A 24,412-nucleotide genomic window follows, 5' to 3' on the forward strand; every position below is an offset into this window, starting at 1 on the left:
CATGTTGTTTCACTTTATATATGAGACTTTGCCTACAGAGCTGTAAATGGTCTATTTTGGTCGTTTTTAGTTGTGGATTAAGAGCCAAATATTTTGTTTGCAACCTTTTTATTTTTCTAAATATATTAATTTTCTTACTTATTTTAAACATTTTAAAACAATGTTTTAAACATTATATAACAATGAAAAAGAAATCAAACTTAAGGAGATGAGTGACTACTAAATTTTTAATATAATAAGGATGTTAATTAATAATATCCTGAAGGTAGTTTGAGATTCAGAAAGACTGATATGTTTTCTACGATGACACATTGCAGATTGTATATTTGGATATAATATCCAAACACCCACACAGAAAAATGCAATCATCAAAAATCATTTGATTTATGGCACAAATGATATCTATTCTTCTCCAGTTTCAGAAGACACAAGTTTCTTTAGAAATGGCCTTCAAAATGCCATCCATGGACATTGTATTAAAACTAGACATAGGAAAAAAAAACCTATATAGTAAAAACTTTGTGATACAAAACACCTGTCCTTAAATATATCTAAGCTCTATATCCAGTTACATGAATCATACTTCTAAAACTGCTGAGTAGCTACTGCTTCCTCTCAACAATCTGTTAGCCCATCAAAGAGAAGACAACATTTGGAGGGCCAGCATCATCTGTCATAGAGTGAAGCCTACAATATTTTCTTCAAAAGTCTCTTAAAGAAATCTGGCAGCTTTTACAACCAGCTGAACCCCACTTGAAACTCCAGGAAACCATAATAGGAAGTGCCCTAAATAGTGTTAGCAAGACAATTTTGAATGAAATAAATAGCTATTTTAGGTATAACCTGTGACTTCATGGACCTTGTAATCCTGTAAGGGACAATGTCTTGCTCATTTTCACTGTTTTGTTTAAGCTAGTTTATTTTGTATACACGATCATATTTAGAAGCGTTAATATTAAAAAGCATAAAATATATATTAACATTTATTACATTACATAGAAAATGAAGCTTGGAGAGAAAAGATAATGGATACTCTACTCAATCCAGAAAAGAAGTACTGAATTTCAACAATATATATTTCTGACTGATGGGTATAAGTATTGTTCAAATTTAGGTTAAAAAATTAACATGAATATTGTAAACACTGCTAAAATAACTGCTAAATCAAGGAGTTCATAATTTTGGGAGAAAATGTAGATAGGACTGAAAGTTGAGTTTCAAAACTGGTCAGAATTTGTCTCAATGAGCTAAAGCAAATAATACATTTTAGGCACAATGACATGACAAAGTAACAAATGATTTTAAAATAAAAATAACAGAATTTAAATATTCATATCATTTCCCTTTTAAAGTAGTATTCAAATGAAAAGTTGCTAGAAAATCTTTGCAATACCTTTACAAATACTGACATATTTATATCTGTTACTTATGAAGGCAAATAGTGACTTTCAAAAAGAATTTAACACTTGGAAAACTGTTAAAGGCAACTAGTGCAAGTCTGGTGAATAACTGAATTTTTAAGGGACACTAAGTTAGGTGTAAAATTATTAAGCTAAAATCATTAACTTGTAGTCACACTATTACATTGCTCTTTGAGTAAATGATGTAATTTTTTGTGTGTTTGTACTCAATTCACCTTGTGTTAATAAGAAAAATTTAATCTGATGTGAGACACCTTAGTATACACCTCATTTATATTTAAGGGTGACCTTGCACATGGTAATCACAATCTTTGTAGTGACAGTTCTCTCCAAAATCAAATGTGTACAGTCTCATATGGAGTAATTTCCAGGCATTCAAGTATCTATATTAAAGTATTGGAAACACCCAAACTGGAAGGCAAAGTAGACCTTGACGTAGGCAGAGAGGAAAGAAACATGTACTAGTAAATAGATTCCTGTATACCCGCTTCCCATGTCCCAGGATCCTAGGAGAACATCTCCCTGCAATTCACATTGACATATTTCTGTGTGCTTAAAAGCATTCAGGCTTTCTCTGCATGACAAAGTAGTTTCTAGTAGTACCCTTACCTGGAAAGGTCACACTTCTTGACCTGCCTGCTGCAGATGTAGCTGTCCTCCTGGAACTCCATCTCATGAACATATTAGATCTGGTGTTCCACAACCAGTAGCCAGCAGAAGTGTCCCTTTCTTAAACTGGCTTTCCTGCTTGTTCCTAGTCTCCATGGCTCTGGATTTCCCAGGAAGTCCTCGAGGATCTGGTCCTCTTGAGCCACAGAGACAGAGACAAGCGGGTTAGAGGGATTGTACTCAAGTCAACAGAGACTTTCTATCAGCTGGGTGGTCTGGCACAGCAGATCTAATTGTCCACAACAGGGTATATGGAGTGGAGGCCCTAGTATCACCTGCATACAGGTGTGTTAGCAGTCACATCTGTGTTTTATTTGTCTAATCACTGCTCTATGTTCACAACATACTATTGTAGATATAGATTATGTATTCACAACATAATCTTTGTGCAAATACATTTACTCTGGGATCATTCTCTTTTAGATAACCCAGGATTTCTGTCCAGAAGTGTACTGTGACAGCATTCATGACTGGCTCTTAGTGAATATTCTCCAAAGACCTCTGTTAATAGCTATGTGCTATTTGTAAAAGGGTCATTTAGGACACTGTCATGAACACAAATGAATCTATTAATTAGATTTTCTTAAAAGGCACAAATACTTCTTGGAAGAATAAGAGATGTAGATTAGCATACTTCAATGAAATAGAAAGAGAGAGCATGATAGTATCAAGCCCAAAGTGACAGGAACAATATTACAGTGTCACATAAATGAAGCAAGTAGAGAATAATGGGCCACAAAAGGTGGGTTGCCAGAGACAGATATCAAATAAGTCAAATAATGCTGAAGACTTAGGCTAAGGAGAAACCAAAGACAATTACATTTACTGTTCAGACTGGAGAGGTCTAAACACAGATGATGTTGTGTCATTTCCTTCCAAATAATGGGACACACACCTAATCTATGAAAAAAAAAAATTGGTATGATTCATTATAAAAAAAAAAAAAACTTTTCATTAGGACATGGCTATACATTTTTAAACTTATAGCTACATTTTCTAATAAATGCACTGAGTGCTTATAATACCTTAAACTCACAGGGCAACAATCTGGAAAGTAGCTCTTTCTCACAAGATGAGATGACTCCTCTAGTGCCCACCATTACTTCTACAGGTCCCAAGCAAGGCCAATATCTTAGGTCCTACTGTGCTACATTATTTTCAGAATAATCACAGACCATGATTCAAATAAAGATGAACTAAATGGTGATGAGATGAATATGTAATGAATTACTATTGAAGAAATGCTGCATTCATATTCTAAATTTGTTTAATTAAGTGCTTTAGCTGAACTTTGGATGCATAAATAAATAGATAATAAATGAAGAAAATGAAGAAGGCAAATGAAGGCACACATTGAGAAAAGAAATTATGCCTTTACCCAGGCTATCTTATATTTTTTATTTCTTTTATAAAATCATATAAATGAGTTAAAATCTAATTATTTTATAGTGTTTGGCTTCAGTATAAGAATCTAATTAAAGGGAAAGTCTAGCACATGATGATGCTAGCCTGAAAACCTTTTTCTATTATAATCACTAGTTGTTATATATAGATAAACCAGATATCCAAATACAAAAAAAAATGAAATGACCTAAAACCTTCAGTTCAAAACAAATATTTTTACTGTCAGGTGGAAGTCATGGAATGTAATTTATAAGGTAGCTCAAGATATTAAAGAACACCTTCCTACATTTGTCTTATGCATCTTTCTTCTATATAGTCAGGAAAAAAATAATTGAAAAGATAAAGAATATCATTTATAACTTCACTAAATAATAAAATATGGCTCACTTATTGATTACCATTATGTAGAAATTCTGAAGATTAAAAAAAGGTAATAGCTGTTATATAATATACAAAACATGCAAATTATTATAAAATAATTTACATTTACTTTAAAAATTATATATCATATAATTTATATATATGATTTATGTATTGTTATTAAAAAATAAGGCAATATCTAAAATTATTTATTAGGTACACAAACTCAAAAAACAAACAAAAAACCCAAGAAAATCAGAGGGGTCATTTAACTATGTGACAGATTTAATAGGGTTTGGGGAAAGTATATCACTTATAGATCAATTTGATACCTGTTTACATTTTTTCAAATAGGAAACAAAATTATGGACAGCAATTAACTAAGTTCTGTTAGAAAGAAACATGGGTATTGTACAAGTGAACCACATGGCTAAGATTTAAAAATAAAGAATGAAACCTATAAATTCTTAATTCAAGATGAAGGTGGAGCAAGTTTGTCCCTGAGAGAGGTCCAGAGGCTTGTGTTGTGCCAGGTGACACTGTGAAATGGTGGTGGACATTGACTCAGACACTCAGCTGTTTCCTCCTAATTCAGAGCATCATACAACTCAGAGGAAAGGAGCTAGGGGCCACACAGAATGTGAATATTTCTATGACTGCTTCTCCTGTGACTAATTCCTCATGGCTGATAGACCAAGCTCAGAAAGACAAGTTTCTGTTTGATTTGGTGAACCCAACCACATTATGCATGCCACTTCAGATTGAATTTTAGGTCTTCCATTACAATGGGGATGAAGTGCTCTGTGACTTGATGACCTCATGTTCTTCCAAGGCTGCCAACTGGCTTCGAGGTTCTATTTGAACCATATAATATTTCTGAGTTTCATCTTTCACATCAAAAGAAAGAAATAAAAAACAGTTTATATTAGCTAGTTAAGGAGGGGCTTTTCAGAGAAAGCACCCCATAGATTTTTATTACCTTTTCAAATGGGAAAAATTTCCATACACATCAATCAGGCTGCACTATCTGTAAAACCCCAAGTGGGATGAGATTTCCCTCACTATGTCAACATTTTAATGAAAGTTCTGCTGCAATCAGTCAACCTGCATTGATTATATAGACATGATCAAAACAAAATTTGAGCTTAGCCCAAATCATTCAATATAGCATGAAACATTTTCCTACCTGCTTATACCTTCTCCTGGACTCTGTAAATTTCTAAAGGTCTGCAACATTTGAAAAAAAATCTCCTTTGAAGTATGAGGCCATTCGGAATTTTGAAATACACATGATTATTTGATTATTTGTTCACTACGGAAAACTTTGCTAATATTAAATTTATGCTTCTGACACATAAAATGTGCTTCTTTTCTCCCTGCTCAAACTTTTTAAAAATGAAGGCTTTTGAGGTAGGGTAAGTGGAAACAAAATCTCATTAAATTTCTCTGCCTGGAGAAAAATGCTAGTGAATCCTTGGCAAGCTGTGGGGAGGAAGTTGAACAAACAAACAAATTTCAGGGAGATTATACTCTTTTAAAGAGCACCATTAAAAAAAAAAAAAAAAAAACTGGAGTGACTATTTTCTAAAAGAAAATTCAGTTCAAAATTATCCTTTGTCCTTATCTCTTTGTCACATCACCAGCAAAAGACCCAGTTCTCAGTATCAGTATCTTTAGTCATTTTCGATGCTGCTAATCACCTTGAAACTAAATGCCTCTTGGGAACAGCCAGACACCCAGAATGACTTCATTCTTCACTAATGGAGGCAACCTCAGCTTTATTTTCAAGTGGAATTGTTGAGCTGATCACATCTCTCTCTAAATTGCAACAAAATGATAATTGGATTGAAAATATCTATTTCCCTGTAAAAGTGAAATTGAAATTGCATACCTTGATTTAAAGCTGTCGGGTGGCATGAGTTCCAAAGTGTGCGTTGGTCCATATAGGTTTACAACATATAATTTTATTGTTGGGTTCACTTGACCTGCCTTTGAGAAAATGAAAGTTGTAATGCGAGTATATTAAGCATTAGGCTACATTGAGAATAAAAGAAAAGGCATTTTTTTGACTCGTTTACTTTTTTGTGTTATGGAGGAAAAAAGTTTAATTTCTCGGAAGTATAAATGATTTTAAATTCAATGACTTGATTGCTTTCAATTGTTTCTGCAGATTGCTGCTTCTCAAGCGTTTTAGTCAGACAATTAAAGGTGATAGGAAATCATGATGACTTTATTCATTAGGCTGTGCTACCATGTTCTTCCATAGAAAGGCACCAGAAGGGCTGGCTGTGCAAAACAACTAGTAGATCAAGTGACTACTCACAAGACAGCATGCAGTGGGGGAGATGTGGCTAACTCAAAAGGAGAGAAAGATACGAGGAAGGAGAGAAGGAAAGAAGAAAAAAGATAGGAAAAAAAAGAAAAAAGAAATCCTATCTACATACATGATTATCCTACCCTCATAGAGCATGTGTCACATCCTTAAAACTGCAGAAAATCCATTGTATTCCATTGCATTCATCTATCTGAAGTTTCTTTTACATTTTAATGATGCTTAAATAGGGTGACTTTTTTTTAATTGATCTCTTAAAAAATGGGCAAACTTCTCTCCTTAAGTATCTGGCATGAAAAGTGGAAGTGAAGTGAGAAGGATCATTTGAGAACAGGGATTAAATATGTGTTAAATAATAACTTTCAAGTAGAAGCCCGCATGTTTCTGGCATATAGTGTGTACTAAAGGTATTACATGAATTTTTTCACCAAGTGAGTCTATTATTGTCTCCAAATGAAAATGGATTAGCTAAACAAGCTATATGAGGTGAAATATCTAAAAACAAAGCGAGCTAGTATTTAAATCCAGGATGCTCTTGACTATGCTTTTAGTTCATTTACAGGCAATGTCCTTGGGAGTTTTTCTAAAATACCCTGTGAACAATAGAGGGGTAGGAAGGGAACTTTCCCCAACATGCCTCAAACAGTTTGAATGAATGAATGAAAAAATGTTCTCAGGAAGAAATTTTGCATAAAATAAATTATTGACTACTTGTGGCTCAGTGTGTTTCTAAACAACAAGCACTGCTATCCTTTTGGTGTGGCTGAGGCTACAGAGCAGACTATGAGATAGAGAAGGAAACTGAAAGGGAGTTGAAGTGAATTGAAAACTGAGGAGTTCAAAAGTGAGTTCAAAATAGTAAAGCATGGGAAAACTGCTTTAAAATGCAAAAAAAAAAGATTCATGTTCAAGAAAATATCATGGACAAAGTCAAAGTTAAGCCAGGACCAGATACAGCAACATGATACATTGCACCTATTACCCTGATAATGGTGAATGGACCACATTTTGAGGACTGGTCTAATCTGAGAATCAGAGAAATCCAAATCCAAATTTTGATTTTGTCGTTTACTTGACATGGATCATGAGAAGATGCTTAATATTCTCAAGTATAATTTACTTGATTATCAAAAATGAGATGCATACTTCTCTGAGAACATGTCAGAAATAATAGCTTTAGGTCAAAGAAGTTTCCCTTTCTGTACATAAAAATATAGTTTTGTTATGAGGACTAAAAAAAAAGCAGATGATAATGTGTCTAAAATAGTAAATGGTCATGAGTTAAAAATGAAAGTAATTGTTATGACATTAATTCTTCTGATCTAATTAGTGAAAATGTGTGTTTATATCCTTATTACTCAATATACTGATTAAACTAAAAAAGAAATAAATTAAATAAATTAAATTTGATCTGTATGAACTCTGACCAGTAATTTAGAATTTATGACATACTTTGCCAAAGACACATCAACTATTATCCTGTTGTTGAGACAGCTTTGTCAGTAACACTCGAAGTTTGTACCTGTTCAGGATCACTGATAGCCCCATTAGCTTCTACATGAAAACGAATTTAAAAATTGTGTACACCTGAGGCCAAATTTTAGGCAAAAAGTGAACTCAAAAGAGACATCAGGTTGTCTCCAAAATTCTGCTGTTAGCATTTTCTAATTTTGTTACATTTTTACTTTTCCCTGGGATTTTGAAATTAAGCACACATGGCAAGTTCATTTGTACCTTTTAATATTTGAATCAATTCAAGAGTTTGCAAATTAGAAGAGTTCCTTGTTTGCTTTTAACATTCACATTTGCCACAAATCCTGCAAAGCCACAGAATTCCTTCCTCTATGATTCTGAAACACAAGCCTCAATAATAATTAACCTTATTCTACTGGCAACTAAATTGTCATTAAATGAGATAATGTTTTAATTAAGAAGATTAACCTGAGGTCACAGAAATAGAACTGTGCATCTCTTTCATGCTGAATCGCTAATGATAGGGTTTTTTATGAGTTCTGAATCATGCTGAATTAAGTAAAATACTAATATATTTGTTTGGCACAAGTATTTCATTAGTAAATTTGACCACACTGGGTATTTGTCGCACTCATTTTAATCCAGTTTAATTTGAAACACAATTTAGCATGAACTCAACCTGTTATTTCAATTTCTAAAGTACCACTTTTTGAAAGTTTATTGCATAGGAGCAAATTGAAACAATTCATTTGTTAAGGAAAACAAAACAAACTTTGTTCTAAACCAGAGTAGAATATAATATGTTTGAAAATTAAAGTAACATATCCAAAATAATACTAAAGTATATTCTGAGAACAAGGACCAAAATCTAGCTCTACTTTCTTTGAGTTTTACACACCTGGGCTGGTGTTTCAAATGACAATATTTGAGGACTGGGGTGTTTCCACTTAGTTTGTCGGCTAGAATATTTGTTTACTACTTATGTTTAATCCTTTTTAATAGTAATCATCAATACTCAGGACCCTCATCATGTTATATTTACACATTACAGGTGAGAAACTAAGAATGCTACACTTATACAGCCAGGCGATTAGGAGCAAATGTAGCAAACAGATCTCCAAATATTTGTTAACTTGACAAAAAGATATTTTGATTTCATCAATGTCTCCTGAAATACAAGATGACCTCTGGTAGTTTTACTGAGAGGAATGGAATCAATAAGTTCGAGTTATTTTCCTATTCTTAAAAATAGCTGTGACTTTTTATAAAAGTCCTTAACCTTTTAGAATCTCTGCCTTTTATAAAACATAGGCAATTGTGATAAAGACCATATAAGAAAAACTAGTGAAGTCCCCTGCAAACATATTGTATTATTAACATCTGTAATTTATGGAAACATCATTATGTGCTGTTAAATTATGGATGAAATAACAGATTATTAAATAATTAAGTGTCTAGATTTGTATCATGTGTCTTCTGAATTACTGATCTTATATTTCAATTTTTATCAGATGTTTCTATTTGCTCACTCGTTGGCTTCAGTCTTGCTAAAGTTGTGAGGCCTGTTAGTCTCCAAGTTCAAGTACACTGGGTCCATAACTGAGAAGGCAATTTGAAGATATAGCTAATGTACATGTCTTTTATGGGAATTACCAAATTCTCACTCCTCTTGGAAAATGAATTGAAAAGTGCTGTCCCATCTGTGGGGCTGATTTTATCCCCTTTGTTCAGTGTGCACTGGACAGCTGGATGTGCCTTTCACAGTCTATCACTAGCTCTCCATTTTATACTTAAATTGCCATGTAAACTTTAATCATTTCAAGTAAACCAAACAAAGTCTTTTCAATTTTGATCTGGAAAGAAAAGGTGTACTAGTATGCTAAACAGGCACAAAGAAAAAAAAAAAAGCTAAATTTATAATTGGAGAAGTCATAAGAACTTTTCTTAGAATACAATTAAAAATCTCTTTGTGAATATGATTATTTTGTTGTGAAGTCTGATCGCCATTTTCTCCTGAAAGCACAAAGTAAATTTGCCTTCTAGTCTTTATCCAGAGAAGACCCTAAAAATAACATTTCAAAATCATAGAAGCCAATTTCTCTCCAACTTGCATTTAATACTATAACCAACAAAAGGAAGATAGAGAGGGCAGAAGCTCCTGGAGGGAAATGCTCATCATAGTCCTGATTTCCCATACTCAGGCCTCTCCTACTTTCTCCCCTGGATAACTTGAGTCTGGTGAATGGCAGGATAAGAAGGAAAGCGCGAAGGACCTGGCCCCACACTGGCCATGCCTTCACTGCAGCTCTAGAGTAACAATTGTGATAGAAATTTGCCCAGTGTGCTGTGCTCAGTTAATACAGTGCACAAATTCAAAGGCAGAAAACCTGTGGAGCTTGGGAAAAACAAAGTGCAGCTCGTTAAAGGAGTAGCTTCAAAACAGCTTCTAAATGAAATCAGCACCCTGTTCTCTAATTAGATCCAAAATACATAAAGTGGCATTTTAGAAATTTTTCTACAAGACATCTTTACATGATTAATGCATGTGGCCCTTACCATGAGCCTTTTTCTTTGTTATATAAGCATAAGGGGGAAATGAAGTCATAAAAAGAGATCTTTGGGAATTTAGGGTGGCCTACAATAGAAACACAATGCACTATGCTTTTGCAAGCCACTCCCAAGAGGCCCCAGTCAATACTTGAAAATAATTTTACTGTCTGGGTAGGATTTCCATATTCTCTCACCCAGGAAAACCCTATCATTTAGCCTATCTATCCCTGGCTATGATTCAACACAGGCATTTCTTAAACCATGTTCCAGAGTATGCACTGCCAAAATAATGCTGATATTAATACTAATACTAATAAATTTTTTATGCTTAGTCTATTCTTTATTGGTAATTCTTTATGCTTTGTCTATTCTTCATCAAGATTCTTCATGCTTAGTATATTACTTACTGGGATTCTTTATGCTTAGTCAATTTTTATAGGAGATTTATAATACACATTAACATATAGTATATTAAGTGCTCTATGAAATCATCTGAAAGAAGCTTTTTTTTTAAGCTAAGAACTTCCAACTTGTTTGATCAGACCACTTTTTCCTCTCTTAAAAATACTTACTTGCAACTCCTAGATTATTCTTTGGAATTATGCTAACATCAGTTCTGTGTTTTACCTATTCTCACCCTCATTTCGATAAGAAAGGTGAGAAAAACAAGAATAAGCAGAAGGAAAAACATGTAGCAAAAGCAAAAGTTCTGATGCCTCCAAATCATTTCTCCCTCTTTCAACCCAGTATTTTGCCTTGTCTATTAAGAAATAATTCATCTATCTCCAAGTAAGAGAAGCTTTCTCTTAAAAGACAACTTGCTCGTGAACCCAGCACATTATCTGTCAAGTCTCTGGTGCTGACAGAAGAAACAAACTAGCACTTTCACATTTCTTACCTTGGGATATGGATACTGCTTTGCCTTGGGATACAATGCTCCAGTATACCGAGGGATAACCATATTAGGCACCAGGGAGTCATTTATCATCAAGAAGGCAAGCCTCTCTCCATCCGGGGACCACCAGTGGGCGATGTGAGAATGCAGAAGTTCCTCTAGAATAAATAAGTGTTATTTGAAACCAACTGTAGAGATGTGGGCTCAGTGACCCACAAAAATCTGTCCTTGAAACCTCCATCGCACACATATATTTTCTGGATAGCATGCTAGATTTTTATCAACTTCCCTGAGAATTCCCTCTTTCAGAGCCACCTTCTAGGCTCAGGAAAAATATATGCAGAAGGAGAGTATGAAAAAATAGAGTCATGATTTCATTCATCATTGGCAATGTGGACAGGGTGTATGGAAGCCCTATTACAGTAGACAGAATGAGAACAGTGACTGAAGGGTGAGAAATGGCCTAAAACCACATGCATGTTACCATGAATTCATATTTGCATGTGACTATTTTCCATTCTCTGAAGAAATGAATTAAGAACTCACTAAAATTCATTAACTGTTTTAAGCTCTAAGGAAGAATAAGAAATACACTGGATATCTTTCTTTCATGTAACCCAAGAACCACTATGCACTTTTCCACACCTGCTTTCTGGCTCAGAAAGTTAATCTATGTGAACTACATCAAAAGGGCCCCCATGCCCTCTGGCTTCCAGAGGACAGATCATTATAATGCTTTGGCAGGAGAATAGAAGGAAGAGAGTAAAGCCAGTTTACTTATTCTCTCAGTTCCATGCTGCAATGTCACCTCAGGCTGGCTGTGAACTTTAAATGATGTCACTACTCTGTGGAAGCAGTCTCCTCCACACAATTTTCTCCTCTAGTAGTAAGGTGGCTGCTACTAGTTAAGATTATAGCACTTTTCTTCATGGATTCCTTATGCCTTTTTTTGGTAAATGTTCTTTTTGCAAACAAACTAATTATCTTACTGAATGTGTCAGCTCTTTTTGGGGGGGATCCTGACAGAGTTCAGAAGTAGTTTTAGAAGATAGATCTTCAAATTATATTTTGAGATTAGCCTTTCTTATTATATACCATATATATCATATATATAATTATATTCCAAATACAAATACATGTGGAATATGATAATAACATTTCTAAGAGGAAATCGGAGCATAGATGATCCATAGGAGGAGATGGAGTTGTGAGTAATCCGTTGCCACTAGTGGTGACGTTGGAAGACATACTGGTAACGGGGAGAGTTGTTGAAAGAACTAGTGTTTATGACACTTAGTTGCAACAAAAACAATGGTGATTAGAGACTGAAATTCAGTTAACATGATTTTTCTGACAACCCAGAGTAATTGCCCAGGGGATAAGAGAGAGAGAGAGAGAGAGAGAGAGAGAGAGAGAGAGAGAGAGAGAGAAAGGGAGAAATTGAAACTATGACTGTGAAATTAGGGCTGCACATAGAAAATAAAGGGTCACAATGGAATATTTGAGAGTCCATTTCTGCTTTGGGGGAAAAATGTGGCTGAGGTCCAAAATAACATAGGAATGGGAGACCATCTGCAACCAGATTAGAAGCTCAAATCCTTGTGCGATTTTAAGCTAAGATATTAGTAAAGAGGATTTGGGACTCTCACACATCAGCTAAGAGAAGAAGCATTTTTTTTCTCTCAACCAGTTTTATATAAAGCATATTGTGCTATATACAATATATAATATATATGACATATAATATGACAAGTAATTGTGCTATATTATACTGCTATATGCAACTGATTTTATGGTTAAATATTTTGAACCTCATAATTCTCACAGATCTTCTCACTGACAGAGACAACATCTGTATAAGAAAATTAGAACTCTTCTGCATAATGGTAGAGAATTGGAAACAAACGTCTTTGAAAGTTTGAGTCTGAAATACTGGGGATGTTTTTAGAGACCTAGTAGTCTATGACACATCAGGTATCTTCTCACAAGAGAGAAAAAATATTGGGATCACACGTGTGCAAAAGTAAAGAGGAATTAGACTCTCCTGGATTTTGAAGACAATGCAAACCATATTTTAACATTTTGCTCTGTTCTATTTCCCAGGTGACTTGTAAGGCTGCCAGTTCTGAGTTGGATGTGAGCAATAGAGGATTCTGCAATGCAGATATGCCATGTTGCAACTTTGTCTCCCTTCTGCACCTTGTGACAAAGCAGATGCAATGATAATGTGACTACCCATGACAGAGAGAGGTGCCATGTGGAGTCTTTGGCACTCCCATATGATAATCACAGCTCAGGCATTTCACACTTTGAAGAAAGACCATTCATTCTCTCTTGTGTTAAGGAATATTACGTCTTTCATAAGCATTTCTGTATTGGGCTCTGGTTGAGAAAATTAACCTGACTATGGGTTACCAAATGACTCTGAAATCCATACCCCCACTCAAAACCAGTTATTATCTGATCCATGACCATACAACTGGACATATACAGCAACATTCTACTATAAAATAAAAGTCTTATATATGGGATTGGGCCAGAAAGCACATAGGACTGTCCATAGTATTGTTTCACCTTCTAACCCTCATCTCACACCTATGCCCTAGGGTGTGTTTTCTGAAACAGACTGGCAGAGGACAAATAAACATTGGCTTGGTTTCTGGGTAGGCCTGCATGATGTACATGAGCAAGCTGGGATTAGAAAGACTCTATAGTACCATCTGACTCACAAGAGCCATTGAGGCATTGAAAGATAGTAATGAACGTGTCTTCCAATTGGCAACATCTCAAACCAAATATTTAGTTGTCCACTTTTCTTTGAAGAAAATTTGGCTTGAAGAATGAATTCATTCTGACTCATGCATGGTAACTAATAATAAGCCACTTCATGAGAGACTGGGGAAGAGTAAAACTAGAAAATTAGTGCCAAGGATGTTTATGAAAGATAAGTGGAATGATTTATCATAAGAGGTAAATATTTGAAAATATGAAGATATTAGTTTCCAACTTAATGTTTACCAAATCACATCCACAACTAAAAGTGGCTACCAGTAATTAAATGAACAAAATGACATCCCCATGAATGTCAATCAGCCTTTGGACTCTCTCACCTACCTGGTAATGGCAGCCACCATCACTGATCTTTGGTATAATATAATTTCCCAGTAAGTCTATGTGACAAACTGGTGGCAGATGGATTACATGGAACCATTCCATTAGTAATGGGCAGCATTTGTGTCATGCAGAGAGAAACATATACTGGGAGTGAATTTGCCTTTGTACAATCCTGTCACTTCTACTATATGTGTACATAATGAAAAATGTATCCATCTTACATGAAAACTTCCAAACAGCATAGGCAGGAGGGACAATTCTAGAAAAATCAGGATAGAAGTTGTAAAATCATCAGTCTTTATACCAATAACCCATTCACTACATTTTGAATTGGAAGCTGAAATTTCTTCCCTGAATATTTTGAATTTATTATGACTAAAAAGAAACAAACAAAAGAAAATGATAACATAAAACACTGTCACTGCATTGGGTCAATGACACATCTCATTTACAAGAAAAAAAATGTGTCTTTACTATTCAAAAGAGGTCATACAAGTATATATTGAGAACTTAGGACGTTCACAAATACGTCTTTGCCCAGGGGTTCCAGTTAATAAAAAAAAAAAAATTGTTATCAATTTGCTTAAGAAAATGAAACAAAGGAATAAGATTTTGTAGGAATAAAGTTTTGGTCAACATGATAAAAAAATAAAGGGAAAAGGATCAGTAGTCAAAGAAGGCAGTCATGATTATTGCCTAATGCCACATGATAAACTAATTTATTCTGTTAATGGGAGTATTTGCTGCACAACCGTATATGAAAAAGATGAGTGGTTGTTGTATTTGTAAATTCCATATCTAAAACTGGACTGATACTATCCTGCAGAGAAACAGTAACAGATGGAACTTTGTGTGCTCCTCTTTCAGGGACATAAACTTTTAATTAGAATAATAAGAATATTCCTTTGGTCTCTGACTTTTCATTGGGTATGACCAATATGAAGCCCAGGCAAATCAAATGAAGGGAGGAAATGAGTGCATGGGATTTTATTCTTGGCTACCACATATTGAAATCATGTGTCTGGTTGTATTCCTCATCCAAACTCATTATTTATTTTGCTGTGAAAAATATTCAGGATTTCCTCCTCCTAGATCCTGATGACTGCTGCCTCTGCTTTCCACTCCAGGTATTAATAAGCAAACCACTACTAGCCAGAGGTTGTTGCAGAACCCTTGTCCTTGATGAGTGGCCCCTTTAGAGATAAAACCTCTTCAGTGTTTTGAGTGAGTGTCCCTCAAAGATACATGTGTCAAAGGCTCATCCCAAGGTGGCACTACTGGGAACTGGTGGAAGCTTGAGTGGTGAGGCTGGTGAGAGACCCTCAGGCCACTGGGGTTGTGCCCTTCCAGGGTACTGTGGGATCTCAGTCTTGGGATGCATTCCTATGGTGACGTGCTACCCTAAAAGTGGCTCAAACTGATGGGGCCACCTGATTGTGGACTGGGACCTCCAGAATGGTGAGCCAAACCAAGGTTTTCCCTTTATAATTGTCTCAGGTATTTGTTGTAGTAATGCAAAGATGGCTGATACACCTTCCTTAAATTATTTGCTTTTGTATGTGCTATTGTTTTCTAAGTGGTTTTGATTCATACAAACAATTATAATTCAGTTGAAGAAATGACTTACACAGGACACACTGAAGAAAAAATATGTATGATGAGGGTCAATTAATTATAAGTTTTAAGACCTATGAAACTTAAGTGTGCAAAGAAATCCTATTGGTTAAAGTCAGCACTCTGGGTTTCTGAAGGATGCATCCTATCACAGGGGCTAAGGTATGTATGACAGTACTTTCCACAAGGAAGCATGGTATAAACCTCAGAGCACTGGTATACCCAAATAGAAATTGGGTATAACCAACTCTCATTTATTTTATATCGAACTTGACTAATATTCTACTCCACAAAAATGTTATCACATAAAAAACACAAATGCAGGGACTGGGACGTGGCTTAAGTGGTAGCCCGCTCGCCTAGCATGCATGAGGCACTGGGTTTGATTCTCAGTATCACATAAAAAGAAAATAAAGATATTGTGTCCACCTAAAACTAAAAAATAAATATTAAAAAACCCACAAATGCAAAGAGATATGAAATTTTATTTTCAGATGAAAAACTAAAGTTAACTGGAAAGAGATGTTGAATAGAATAGAATAATCTAATATGCATTTGCTTTACAGTTATTCTGGATAAGGCACAGATTCTTTAATTGCAACTAAGAGGGACATTTACTCAAGGATTGAAACTTCCTGCGTTAATTATATTGTATTATTTACAAACAATTTATTTTTACAAATTGCATTCCATTCCAATTTAGTGTAGGTTTGGCTCTTCATTGTTTTTATTATTCTGATTTAGGAAATCTCACTGCAGAGCAGATGGAGTTTGCAGCACATGTGGCTTTATATCACAGACACTTATAAACAGGCTCAACACAAAGCATTTCCAGAAAACTAAGATATGATCCTTGTGTTCAGATTAACACGCTTTTCTAAAAAGCAAGCTGATTTTATCCATTTATAATCAATTTAGACAGAATTTCTTAAGCATGTATTTCCATCCCTGTGGGCCTGTGGTTAATGCTTTCCCTTTATTTTCTACATTTTCCTGTCAAAATTTTCTTGATCTATATTCATAGTCTTATCACTTCCTTCATAGCCTCCCATGCACTGCAGTCTTGTTCTGTTCCCAGCAATTCACAGATTTTGCTCCTGTCAAGGTCATGGATAATCAAGTAGCAATCTGAATTCTTAGTTTGCTTGACCTCTACAGACTCAGCACTATTGATAACCAGGCATTTCTCTAGCTTCGTGACTGCATCACTATCTTTAAAAAAAAAAAAAATCTTATCTGTCACAGTCTAGTTATACTGACTCTCAATAAGTGTTCAATAAAATTCTGATGAATCAATGAGGAATAAATGTGACTTCATGTATCCACGAGAAGGAAGAAAGTAAAGTGGAAAAATAGGTATTTTTGAGCAGTTCTCATTAAATGAAAAAAGTGCAACAACTGCAATCTGTCAAAAAGGATAGTGTTTATCCTGTAATATTTTTTTCTATTTTCTCCATTCTTGTAAATCAATACAAGAACCATTTCTTCTACAAAGCACCTTAAAATCCTCTATCACATCAAATTTATTTTTTGTTTGTTTTGTTTTCCAAACTGGGGAATGATCACAGGGGTGATTTACACTGAGCTACATCCCCAGTTCTTTCATAATTTTTTATTTTGAGACAGGCTCTTGCCAGGTTGCTTAGGGTCTCACTAACTTGATTTTCCTAGCTTCAAATTTGTGATGCTCCAGCCTCTGCCTATTGAATCTTAGGGATTATAGGCATGGGCCACCATGCTTGGAATATAAAACTTGATTTTATTTATAATTCTATTTAGTATGCTTACATAGGTTTTTTTTATACTTCTCTTTTTCACATTGTGAATGGTTTCTTATATAATAGTTTTTTACTGTTTATCATTTCATCCAAAATTCTTACTCTTCATTGTATTGTTCTCAGATAATCTTTTGTTAAATATTTTTTTTTTTTTAGTTTTCAATGGACCTCTATTTTTACAAATTACATTTATTTATATGCTGTGCTGAGAATCGAACCCAGTGCCTCACATATGCTAGGCAAAGGTTATGCCACTGAGCCACCACCCCAGCCCCCCCCCTCTTTTTAAAATATTTTTAGTTTTCAATGGACCTCTATTTTATTTATACTCAGATAATCTTTGACAGATATCTTTGCTCCCCTGTTGTTCTTGAAGTTCAGAGAATAATTTCTTTAAAATATGACAATCTAAAGTATATTCATAAATCATTTAAGCACATTAGTCTCATTACTCTATAGACTTAAATAATTTAAAGCAAGTCATTTTTTTTCCTACTTAATAGAGTAAATGCTTTCTGGAAATTTTCAAAGCTGTGAACTTGGCAATTATATACTTTTTTTTAACAAAACTTCAAAGACTTTTTAAAAAAATCAACTTTGATATGTTACCTCATTTAGTTATAATACCAAGTACATGATGCACATGGGTGTGCTTTGTGTAAACAATATTTAAAATTATCTTCCATTCTAAGAGTTTTATTATTTCTCTGAATTTCACCATCCCTTTAAAACATGTCATATTCTATATGTCGTTATTTTCTTTAGGAACTGAATAATGACAAGAATGAGACAAAGAAGCTTTAAAATGACACTTTTAAAGACTCCATGGTAGTGACTGTGGTTGAGAGCAACACCTGCAATCACAATGTGTCCTATTCCAAAAAGATTAAGCCCTGTCCTTAAAGTTTTCTATAAAAAACATTTTATTATCTTTTGTGTGATTCCTCTTATCTTTTTCTCCCATAACATTTCTAGAAGGTTAATTTCAATCTTTGAAAACATGTTACATTTTACTTCCTGAACCTCCCACACAGGTTAGATTATAAATGAGTTCTGAAAATAAAATGATCTCCACACTAGAACTATACACACAGCACTGACCATCACATGTATTCCCCAGGGCATGTTGCTGTGTCCCTCAATGCATGAAGGAAAGTTCTGGAACCAGAGCTGTTGGCATATCAGACAAGCAAGTGATATGGGAGATTAACATGTGTATGGGACTCTGACAGCACAGGTTGGGGATGACAGGCAAAATGTTAAGGGAGAATCAGTGACATCCAAATTTAGCCCCTCTGCCAAATTTTATCAATGATTCCCTTGAAAAGATTCCTTCTGGCAATGAAGTAGAACATTGAATAATTCCACTGACAGCAGCATGTAAAGCCCTTGGATGAGGAAAAGATTAGTGAAAACTTAAGGCTTAGGGGCCCAGATGTGGCCATGTCATAGGACCCAGGGGAAGCAAGCACCAACAAATATGGTAGCCTGCTGCCTAAGCAATGGCTTTGGAAACAGAAGACATTCAAAGATCAGCTCTGCCACTCATCAGCTCTGAGACCTTATCCAAGTCACTTGTGCTCCCTGAGCCTTGGTTTCTTCAATAAGCAGTGCTGTAAGGATTAAATCAGATACACATGCGAGATTTCCTAGTAGATTTGGAACATAGTGGCCAAAGTGTCAAGTTTAATTTGAGTGACAGAAACTATATATATATATATTTTTTTTTCACTTCCCTTTGGAACCTTTGAGACCTATAGTGTCATCACAAAGGATTTTGTTACCTGTTTGTTCTGTCCCCTTCGAAACCTCAAGACACTGTTCATTCTCAGTGTAGATATATGTTTTTATTATCTCAAAATTATTTGTTAGCTAATGGTCTCCAATACTGTCCCTTAAATTTTCCTTGAAAGTGGAATGCCCATAACCTACATGAAGCTTCCCCAATTGGACAGTGGCTTAAGTCATCTTAATCAGGTCCAAATCAGCAAAATAGGCACGGTCTACACTGCATATACATCTCATTGATTTCAAAGCTCATTGATGCTAAGGATCACACTGCATTGCCCAACATAGCATTGCCACTATGCTGAAATGACCACATTTCTATTAACTCCTCTCCTCCCTGAAATTCACTCCTTGTTAGTGCTCGTTCACTGTGTCTGCCACCACCATTTACTAGTGACCCAAACCAGAAGTCATAGAGTCATTCTTGACGTGTTCTCATGCGCCCCATCTGCTCAGCCACTAAGACCTAACTATTTTACTGCCTCATCAATTTTAGAATCCTCCCTCCTTCTAACTGCTTTAACCCCAGTTCCAATGCTCATTATCTCCTGATAGAGCATAGAAAAAGTCTTATAGCTGCTCACTGGTCCTTTCCACTATTAGATCCCAGCTTCACACCATAACCAGTGTCCTCTATGTACACAGATGACTCCATCTCATCACTCTTGTGCTTGAAAAGCTCTACTAATTTCCACATTTATTAGTAGAAACATAATTGAAACTCCAGATCATTGTGGGAGGTCCCTGTTTTCTAGTTCTTACTGTCTTCTTCTGTCCCAAATTTTATACCTTGATAATAGAATGTAGATTCAGTTCCCTAGCACACATTGTCGTGTTTAACCCTGCTGTGTTTTTGCAAGCTATTACCTCTGCATGGATTTTCCTTCCTAATATCTTCTTCTCATATATAATTCTTCCTAATTTTTTAGGCTGAGAAATGAAATAAAAATATTTGAAAATCCCTGAGATTTGAATGGCCCAAGTCGTATTTCTTCATTCTTCCAGAGAATCCTGTGTTGACCATAAGTCAAGCACTCACCACACTGAATTCATCCTTTTTTTTTTGTTGTTGTTGTTGTTGTTTTCCCACTTTTTGGTCTCTCACACAGTATCAATGACATGAAGTTGAAAGGCTTATCTTAGCCTCTGTTCTCATCCAGGTAAAGGCATCTTGTAGCTCCAGCTAGTCAAATCCCCAAATCTACCCAAGCATGTTCTCCACCTATTTTGTTTTGTTTTTCCAATTTAGTGGACCATTCCAGGCCTCTCTAAAACTTATCTTTTTTGAAATCAGAAATTAAGAGTCAGCTTCTGAAACTCTCAACCAAAGAACCCTTCTTATCTACTTGTGTATTCCTTTGTCACCACTGTTGTTTTGCTCCTTCGTGGCATAATAATTGCTGATATTCAGTGTAGCTCTCACTACTCCTCAAAATAAAGCATGGCCTCTAAAAATCTTTCATTATTTGATGCTGGCATGTATACAGAAATCTATTATAGATATAAATAGACTTGTACACATACACACATATATATATAAATCTCAAGGACTATAACTTGTAAATTTCAAGGACTACAATACTTTTAATAACATCTCTCTGCCTAGCAAAAATCTTTCACTTGAATATAAGGTCTCAAGGCCATGTATATATATATATATATATATATATATATATATATATATATATATATATATTTTTTTTTTTTTTTTTTTTAAATTTCCTGTGCTATCTTAATACCAAGACTAGTATATGGAAGACAATTGATAATACCCACTGAGTGAGACACTGAAAAAAAATGAATGAGTGCTCTGAATGATTTATTTTTATTACAGAATTTAAATTATTGAATTTGAGGCAGAGAAATTGCATTTGCAAATATTGTTCAAGAAATAAAATCACTTTTCTGTATGATTCCTGGTTTTATCATTTATAATCAAATAGATTTACTTTAAGTGTTGACATGTTTTGCCAAGATCAGTTGCAGAATCTGAAAATCAGGGTTTAAACTCAGGCTTTCAGTCTTTCTCAGGCAATATATACCTAGAACTCAGCTAGTCAGTTGATAACTGATATATGATCAAAACTAGAGGGAGGGCTGGGATTGTGGCTCAGCGATAGAGCACTCGTCTTGCATATGCGAGGCCCTGGGTTCGATCTCAGCATCACATAAAAATAAATAAACAAAATAAAGGTATTGCTTCCAGCTACTTCTAAAAACTAAATGTTTAAAAAAAATAGAGGGAAGTTTTCAGCATATCACTAATTTTTATACTATTATTATTATTTTATTTTATTTTTTTGCCATGCTAGGATTGAACTTGGGACCACACGCATACTAGGCTAGCTGTCTGCTGCCAGTGAACTACATCCTCAGCCTTTATTTTTAGCTATTACCAAAACTTGATTCAACAGTTATTGAAAAATAACTCTTCACGTAGGCTTTATTTTTCTCCCTATGCAATGGCTTTTAAAATATGACAGAATGTCCCTGATGGGAATGACTAAAATCAAGTGGCTTCTATGCACTGTTTTTTTTTTTTTTTTTTTTTTTTTGCACAGGTAAAGGCTTTTGTTTCTCCTTTTCCAGAGAATCTGAAAAATTAAGCATCTAATTCCAGAATGCTGTGAGGTAGCCATCCATTCTCATTGGTTAAGTATCATCAACAACAAAATTTGTGTAGCTGAGACCAAGTGTGTCTGTATGTGCATTTTATATATACACTTTCAAACATATAACCAATGTGGACTCATATAAGTAGATTTAAATTACAACCAGGCAAAATGTAAACACATAAAAAGATGAAAGCATGAAGGCAATTTTGAGAGGAAATGAGAAGATATAGTGCTAAATGTAATGTTCTGGTATGAATAGATTTTTTCTTTTAGATTTTCTATCAACGTCGATTGTATTCTTTTGAAACCAAATCTGTTCAACTCACCTTCATATAACCAGTCAGCAATCCCATTAAAAATAATTCCTTCTTTTCCAGAGGATGTAAGTCGCAATGAACTGCTCTTTATATCAGGTTGGTAGTAGATATTATTTTCAAAAATATAAATCTGGATCAGAAAACATATGAACAAACAAAAAAAACCCCAACATGTTAGGATGTCTTTATTAAACTTTCATATCATATAATGATCACTGAATTAATGTTTTGTCATTTGCCTACTTATAACATTTTTAAAAAAATTTAATGCATATATTTGTATTGTAATCAATTGTTAATGGCTACTTCTTTTCCTATCATATCAATATCAAGTTGTCATTTTGAAATCACATGGAAGTTGATATTGATGTTTTTAAATCCTTATTTTCAGCAACAATATTTCATCTACTTAATGATGTTTCTCCCATACCACAAAATTGGTTTGGCTGTGAGGTAACATTTTGCATACTCAAGAGAATAATAACTGAAATAGATGTCATTTTAGTAACAGCCAACTGACTGTTGGAAAAGCTTCAATTTTGAGTCTTTACTGTTAGAAAAAAGCATTTGGGGGGGTCAATAAAAATATCTTTAGAAAATCTTTCAGAAGCTATCCAGCTGGACTTGCAGATTCACTGATAATAAGAAATAATAAAAGTCCTTTTAACTTACACATGAAATGCACTTACCCATGTACCAATATTCTTTGCCAACATTTTCTTAAATAGCATATCAATGATAAGGAACTTGTGCCTGAGAGTGGTAGAGTTTTAATTTGAACACAGAATAGAGTCTCCTTCAGTAATATCAATACAACAGCCCCCAAACAGGAATGATGGTGTTCACGCAAAGTGACCTAATTTTGCTATTGATAATTCAGGATAAAATTATGTGTAATTCACTTTACATTGTATTTAATAACAAATGTGCTGATCCATGTTGTGTTATAAGCTTCCATAGAACCAAGTTTCTTTCATATATTAGGGGAGTCAAAAATTGTCCAGGGCAAGCCATACTTCTTTTAGCATCAAATGTTCCACCAATAAGGAAAAAGATGTAACTAGCATGGTATAGAATCATACATAAAATGGCAATTAGAGAAAATACAAGCACTTCTAAAACAACTGTCTAAATAATTATTAGATCCTAGATTTCAAATCTGGGTGTGCATAGTAACAGAGCAAATTGGTATTTACAGAAAATCTCATTGATATTCTATTTTGATATTGGGTATGTGGCAAGCATTTAATATTGGGTATATTTAGTTAATAATTATTATTATAAGTAAGAATATCAGTCTACAGATAAAATATCTCGAAAACAGAAGGGTACAGCATGGTGCATAAAAGCATGGACTTTACCCTCATCTAGTCTACATTTAAAATCTAGTGACCTTGATAATTTTCTTGACCTTGGTAAACTGCAGTCCCCCTCAGTTGTAAAATGTGGTTAAGTCTCTCACATACCATATAGATCTGTTATGAAGTGTAAATGAGATAGTGAATATAAAATATAAAACACATGTGGCTATTCCTAAAATCAAGGCTGGTCTCATACATTAACTTGGTTCAAAATCCTGAGCTTTTTGTAAGCTCTACATTCTGAATCAAAATAAAATACTCTGTGACTTCAGCCCATCTGTAAATGATCCCCAACAACTGGCCAGTAGTTCACATTTTGCCAGTTAAATACACATTAGTGTTAGGAGTAGAACAGCCACAGTGGAAGGGGGGAGGAGGATTAAATCAATTATATTTATTGTTTTCATTTCAGTTAGAAAGTTTTCAGGTAACAATACAAAACAGGAAATAAGCTTCTTATTAAAGAATAGAGATCACATGTAGGCAAAAGTTTGAGAATAATATTAGGTATCATAATACTGGATGAAAGTTTGAATTAATGACTTTAAGGACTTTAATGAATTTAATTAATTAAACCCTGATAACTGGAAAAATACATTAATTTTATTCTAGCTGATTAAAGCTTAAACTATAAGTCTTTTGCATATTAACTTCTTCAGTCCTTAAAAAAAAACAAGTGTAAACTGTTTCTTTGGGATAACCACCTCTCTTTTTTTTTTCT

General features: G+C 34.5%; 1 protein-coding gene across 1 annotated transcript in view; it reads right to left on the minus strand.

Annotated features, from left to right (window-relative positions):
- Dpp10 (dipeptidyl peptidase like 10) overlaps nucleotides 1-24,412 on the minus strand; it is a 623,123-nt gene that overhangs the window by 77,646 nt on the left and 521,065 nt on the right. Inside the window, exons 8-10 of the mRNA XM_027954025.2 lie at nucleotides 22,340-22,460; nucleotides 11,108-11,262; nucleotides 5,746-5,843 (exon numbers count right to left, since the gene is read on the minus strand). Coding sequence (XP_027809826.2) covers nucleotides 5,746-5,843; nucleotides 11,108-11,262; nucleotides 22,340-22,460 — 374 coding nt within the window. The remainder of the gene's footprint in view (nucleotides 1-5,745; nucleotides 5,844-11,107; nucleotides 11,263-22,339; nucleotides 22,461-24,412) is intronic.

Source organism: Marmota flaviventris, chromosome 11 (genome assembly GCF_047511675.1).
Source record: "Marmota flaviventris isolate mMarFla1 chromosome 11, mMarFla1.hap1, whole genome shotgun sequence".
Lineage (NCBI taxonomy): Eukaryota > Metazoa > Chordata > Mammalia > Rodentia > Sciuridae > Marmota > Marmota flaviventris.